Genomic DNA, 6,208 nt, shown 5'->3' on the forward strand with positions numbered 1-6,208 from the left:
ACCTTCTTTTTTAGTACTATGTATTTTGTGGCTTATAATTGCTGATAAACAAGTGAATATTTTTCTCTTTAATAGAATATGCACTACAAACAGACTGCACAACCAGCGAGTATAATCAATGTGAAACTTATAGAATACTTCCAAAATATTTCCTCAGGAGACTACATCATTGAGCATTTTGAGTCTCATAAATGGTCATATGGGGGTATATAGTTGAGAGAACATTTATATAAGCGGAATTTTTGATCAGACTATTTAAAGATCCTAAGATGTTCTACGAATCCTTAATAAAAGACACACTTAGAATGTGTACAAATTCAATATAAAAATACAAAACCATGAATGTCTGACAGGATCCATTTTTCTCCTCCAAAATTTTACTATTATGTTTTTATTTATTGAAAGTGTTTATCCTTCCAAAGACCTCTGCCATGAGTACATGGCTGCTGTAATCTGCTCAATGTTTTATTAATTTTTCTCTATGTCTCCTTTTTTGTCATATAATAATATTTTCTCATGGAACATTCAATGCTCTAAGAATCACACACATTTACAGATAATTTATGAAAAATATCAATATTGATAAGTACTACTTTTTCTTGTTTTCCAGATCAGGAAACTAAAGTATTGAAAGATAAAGCTTAAAGCACGTAATACAAAGACAGTAAGTTGCTAGGACTTCAAGGTGAAGTGGAACTGTCATGAATACAAACTGACCACACACGTCCTCCCAGTTGTACATCTCGCTCCTCCTGAGTTCCTCCCACCCGACCTTCTCTTCTGTTGCTCAATTTTATTTACTTTGATTTTCTTTTCTTGTTTTTTATTCTTTTATTACTTCTATCTCTCTCTGTGTCTCTTTCTCTCTGTCTGTCACTCTCTTAAGTACAGGGCCATGGTACAGGGTGAGAAAAACAAGAGCTCTGTGGACAAATTCATCCTGTTGGGATTCTCAGAATATCCACAACTCCAGGTGCCCCTCTTCCTGGTGTTTTTGGTCATCTACACAGTCACTCTGGTGGGTAACTTGGGCATAGTTGTGGTCATAAAGATGAACCCCAAACTTCATACACCCATGTACTTTTTCCTCAGCCATGTATCCCTTTTGGATATTTGTTATTCCAGTGTGTTTATACCCAAACTGCTAGAAATCTTAGTTGTGGAAGACAGAGCAGTCTCCTTCACAGGATGCATGCTACAATTTTTCTTTGGCTGTGCATTTGTGATTGCCGAAATGTTCATGTTAGCAGTGATGGCCTATGACCGGTTTGTGGCTGTTTGTAACCCCCTGCTCTACACAGTTGCTATGTCTCCTAAGCTCTGTGTTCTCCTGGTAGCTGGATCTTATACATGGGGTGGACTCTGTTCCTTGACACTCACATATTCTCTTTTGGAACTATCCTACTGTGGACATAACATCATAGATCACTTTGGTTGTGAGTTCTCTGCCATCCTCTCTGTATCCTGCTCTGACCCCTATTTCAGCCAGATGGCATGTTTAGTCATTTCTACATTCAATGAGCTTTGTAGCCTCCTGATCATCCTCGCCTCCTATGTCTTCATAGTTGTCACTATCATCAAGATGCCTTCCACAGGTGGACTCAGAAAAGCCTTCTCCACCTGTGCCTCCCACCTGACTGCCATCACCATTTTCCATGGGATCATCCTCTTTCTCTACTGTGTGCCCAATTCTAAAAGCCGCAGGCTCCTGGTCAAAGTGGCCACTGTGCTCTTCATAGTCATGATCCCCATGCTGAATCCTCTTATCTACAGCCTTAGGAACAAAGATGTGAAAGAGGCACTAAGGAGGTTGATCAACTCCAAACTGCATTCTCACTCGATTTCATTCAAATATATTTATTTATTTACTTATTTGCTCACTTTTTATTTATTTATTTATTTCCCAACTGTGTTCAATTTTTTCATATACATTATCGTAGTTTATGTTCATTTTAAGTGAATATATGGTTATTCTTTGAGTGAATTAAATGTTGCATATGCCATGGTTTTTAATGTTTTGTTAAACACAATTTCAAAAGTTTTTCCCCCTAAAATACTGGTTTGCTATTCTTGGCCCTTTGCAATTTCAGGTAAATTTTCAGATGTTTTTTTCACAGTCTGAAGTTAATGATGATGATGTTGATGATGATGATGATGATGATGATGATGGTGACAAACAGGTAGGTATTTGAGGGAAATTAGAATAAAATTGTAAAATTATTTTGGAAGAATTGACATATTTAAAATTTTTTCCCCAGTCATTGAATGCAGTATAATTCGGTATATTTGGGTCTACATATTCACTCCTAAGTATTTCATATTTCTTAATCTTATATAAGCTTTTCATTTCTTAAAACATTTGTTTTTATTTGTGAGTCATCTATAAACAATTTTTAATGGTTTTTTATGGTTATTTACTGTGGTAAAATATATTTAACAAATTTGCATTGTTAGCTGTTGTTAAATGTATAATTCACAGGCACAAATTCCACTCACAATGTTGTGTAACCATCACCCCTATATATTCCCGAAACTTTTTATCATTCCCAACAGAAAGTATGTAATTGTTAAACAGTAACTGCCTATTTCATTCTCCCCCTGGTGCCTGGTAATTCTAATCTACTTTTTGTCTGTACATATTTGACTATTTTAGATAAAAGTCAAATCATACTATATTTGTGTTGTATTTTTATATCTTTCTGTCTGGTTTATTTTAATTAGCATAGTGTTTTCAAGGACTATCCATGTTATAACATGCATTAGAACTTCATTGCTTTTCATGGCTGAATAATATTCCATGGTAGGTGTGTGTGTATTAATATATATACACATTTTGTTTGTTTAAATGTTGTTGGACATGGATTCTTCTTACCTTTTGGCTACTGTGAATAATTCTGCAATGAAAACTGGCATACACATTTATTTTGAGTTCTTCTTTTCAACTCTTTTGGTATATTCCCAGGAATGGTACTGCTTAGTCATAGTTAATTTTATGTGTAGTTTGGTGACCACACAATGTCATATTCCCATCAGCAATCTACCAGTGTTCCAACTGGGCCCCCACATCCTTACCAACACTCATTATCTGCCATTTTTAAAATTATAAACATCAAAATAGGATGTGGGAAGTGGAAGACATACAAACAGGCAACAGGTATTTGAAAAAAATGCTCAACATCACTAATCATCAGGGAAATGCAAGTTAAAACCACACTGAGATATCACCTCACCCAAGTTAGACTGACTATGGTCAAAAAGACTCAAATAACAAATGCTGGTGTGGATGTGGAGAAAGGGGAGCTCTTCCACACTGTTTGTGGGACTGTAAATTAGTACAGCCATTATAGAAAACACTGTGGAGGAGAACTGTACTTCTCAAACAACTATAGATAGAACTACCATACTATCCAGCAGTTCCGCTTCTGGGTATATAGGCAAAGGAATGGAAATCATCAAGTGGAAGGGATACCTGTACTCCCATGTCCATTATTGTTCTATTCACAATAGCCAAACTATGGAACCAACATAAATGTCCATCAACAGATGACTGGATAAGGAAAAAGTGGTGTATATATAAAATGGAATACTACTCAGCCATAAAAAAGAATGAAATTCTGCCTTTTGAAGCAACATGGGTGAACATGGAAAAAATATATAATTCAAATAGGCTAGTCACAGAAAGAGAACTACTGCATGTTCTGACTTATAGGTAGGAGCTAAGAAAGAGAAAGGAAGGAAGGAAGAAAGGAATTAAGGAAAAAAGGAAGGAATAAGGAAGCAAGGAAGGAAGGAAGAAGGAAGCAAGAAAGGAAGGAAGAAGAAAGCAGGAAAGGAAGGAAGATAGAAGCAACCACAATAATACATTGAACTTTCAGAAGGAAAGAAGTGATATATGGTTACTAGAAGTCACAAAAGGGAAGGTGGAGGAGGTTATAGTTAAAATTGGGTAATGGTAATGAAATTAATTATGATTTGTAATGATGTACATGCTAATAATACTAATTTGATCATCACATAATGTACACAAATACCAATAGTGAACTTTGCACCCAATAAATATATAAAATCAATTATGTTTCAATTAAAATATAAATTTAAAAAAATAAAAAAGTTTATTTCATGCTGCCCATTTATGTTAACTAAAAGAAATGTAACTAGAATAAAATTTATCAGAAACACAGGGAACTTATTTTCTAACATTTGCTGTTAAAATAATTTCATATGCTTAATATTAAATTTTGGTCTGCATATCACTGTGGTTTTGAATTGCATTTTGCTAATGACTAATGATCTGGAGCATATTTACATGAGCTTATTGGACATTAGTATAACTTCTTTGAAGAACCACCCTTGCATTCTTTGGATAAATCCCATTTGATCATATTGAACATTTCTTTAATATGCTATTGGATTTCGTTTGCTAGTGTTCAGAATTTTTTCCTATATACTCATTAGGAATATTTATCTGAAATTTTCTTGTTACAGACATCTTATATAGCTTTGGTATCAAGATAATGTTGGTCTAACATAATGAGTTATGAAGTATTTTCTCCTCTTCAATTTTCTGAAAGAGTTTGAGAAGGATTGGTGTTATTTTTTATTAAATGGTTGGCAAAATTTACCCACAAATTCATCTGGTAGTGGGCTTTTCTTTATTGGGAGACTCTTGACTACTGATTTAATCTTTCTGCTTGTTATAGGTCTGTTGATATTTTCCATTTCTTCTTGATTCGGTTTAAGCAATTTGTGCAATCACAGCAATTGTCTATTTCATCTAAGTTATCTAATCGTCAAATGGCTGGTGGTTGTACGTTTAACTTTTAAAGAAAATTCCAGATTGTTTTCCATAGCAGTTGTATCATTTTATATTCCCACTAGCAGTCTATGAAAATTCCAATTTCTCCTTGCCAGCACCTGGCAGGGTCAATTTATTTATTTATTTATTTTTAAATTTTACTCATAGGTAGGTAATGATGTCTCATCATGATTATATTTTGCATTTCCCCCCAAATTAATGATATTAAGCACCTTTTCATGTGCTTATTTTCCCTCTTTATTATAACAGTTCTGTCTCGGCTGGCCTCTTGGATCCAAACCTATCTCCTGAAAAATAAGTTATTTTCTATATCTTAACCAAACTTTGTTCTTTTAATGTTCTGTTTGTTGTCTTCCACTATAATTGTTGTGGTAAAACCTGACATATTCTACACACAAATCCATTTCCGCATCAGTTACTTGACTTGGAGTATTTGGCATCTACCTTTCAAATACATTACTAACCTTGTACTTTTTTTTTTTTTTTTTTTTTTTTTTTTTTTATATAATTCTGTCCCTTAATCCAGGAAGAAGGCGTAGCATGCAACCTTAATATTCCTATTTTTCCTAATTGATTTTTTAAAAACAAAATCTCTCAAATATCTCTTGGATTAGCTGAAGACTTTGGCTTCTGAATCTAAAGTCCTTTTAAAAAAATCTATTGGTTTTTATTTTATTTTTATTTTTGTTTTTTATTATACATACATGTGGGTTACAATGCTGATTTTCAATACTTGTGTTCAACTTGTGGTGGTTAGACCAGTATAGTTAGCTTATTCATCATTACAATATGCAATCGTTCTTTGTGTCCTTTGACCAATTCCTTATTAGCCCCTCGCTCTCTCCCAATCTTCTCCCCTCCCCTTTTTCACCTATAGTTTTTAAAAAGTTCAATGTATTACTGTGATTGCTGTTTCTTTCTTTCTCTCTGTCTTTCTTTATTGTTCATTTGTTTATTTATGGATTCAGCTTACAGTTACAGGTGAGAACACCTGGTATTTCTCTTTCTGTACCTGGGTTGTTTCATTTAGGATAATTTTCTCTGGGCTCATTCATGTTGTTGCAAGTGGTAGAATTCAATTTTTTTTAATATCTGAGTAGTATTCCACTGTGTGTATATACCCCAATTTCGTCATCAGTCATCCATCAATGGAAATATACGTTGGTTCCAATGCCTAGCTATTGTTAATAGAGCTTCAATAAACATGGGAGTGCAGGTATCCCTTCAACCTGATGTTTTCCAATCCTCTGGATATATCCCCAGGAGTGGGATTGCTGGATCATATGCAAGTTCTATCTGTAGTTATTTAAGGAACCTCCATACTGTTCTCCATAATGGCTGTAGTAATTTACAGTCCTACCAACAGTGCAGGAGGGTTCCTCTCTCTGCACA

At 34.3% G+C, this 6,208-nt stretch overlaps 1 protein-coding gene across 1 annotated transcript; it reads left to right on the forward strand.

The window, feature by feature from the left end:
- Positions 1 to 895: 895 nt before the first annotated feature.
- On the forward strand, positions 896 to 1,840 carry LOC134376568 (olfactory receptor 1165-like; the record flags this gene model as incomplete). Its single annotated transcript, XM_063095067.1, has 1 exon — positions 896 to 1,840. A coding segment is annotated over exon 1 (945 nt), but the record flags the coding sequence as incomplete, so codon positions are not given.
- Between the last annotated feature and the right edge of the window lie 4,368 nt (positions 1,841 to 6,208).

Source organism: Cynocephalus volans, chromosome 4, assembly GCF_027409185.1.
Source record: "Cynocephalus volans isolate mCynVol1 chromosome 4, mCynVol1.pri, whole genome shotgun sequence".
NCBI classification, from domain to species: Eukaryota; Metazoa; Chordata; class Mammalia; order Dermoptera; family Cynocephalidae; genus Cynocephalus; species Cynocephalus volans.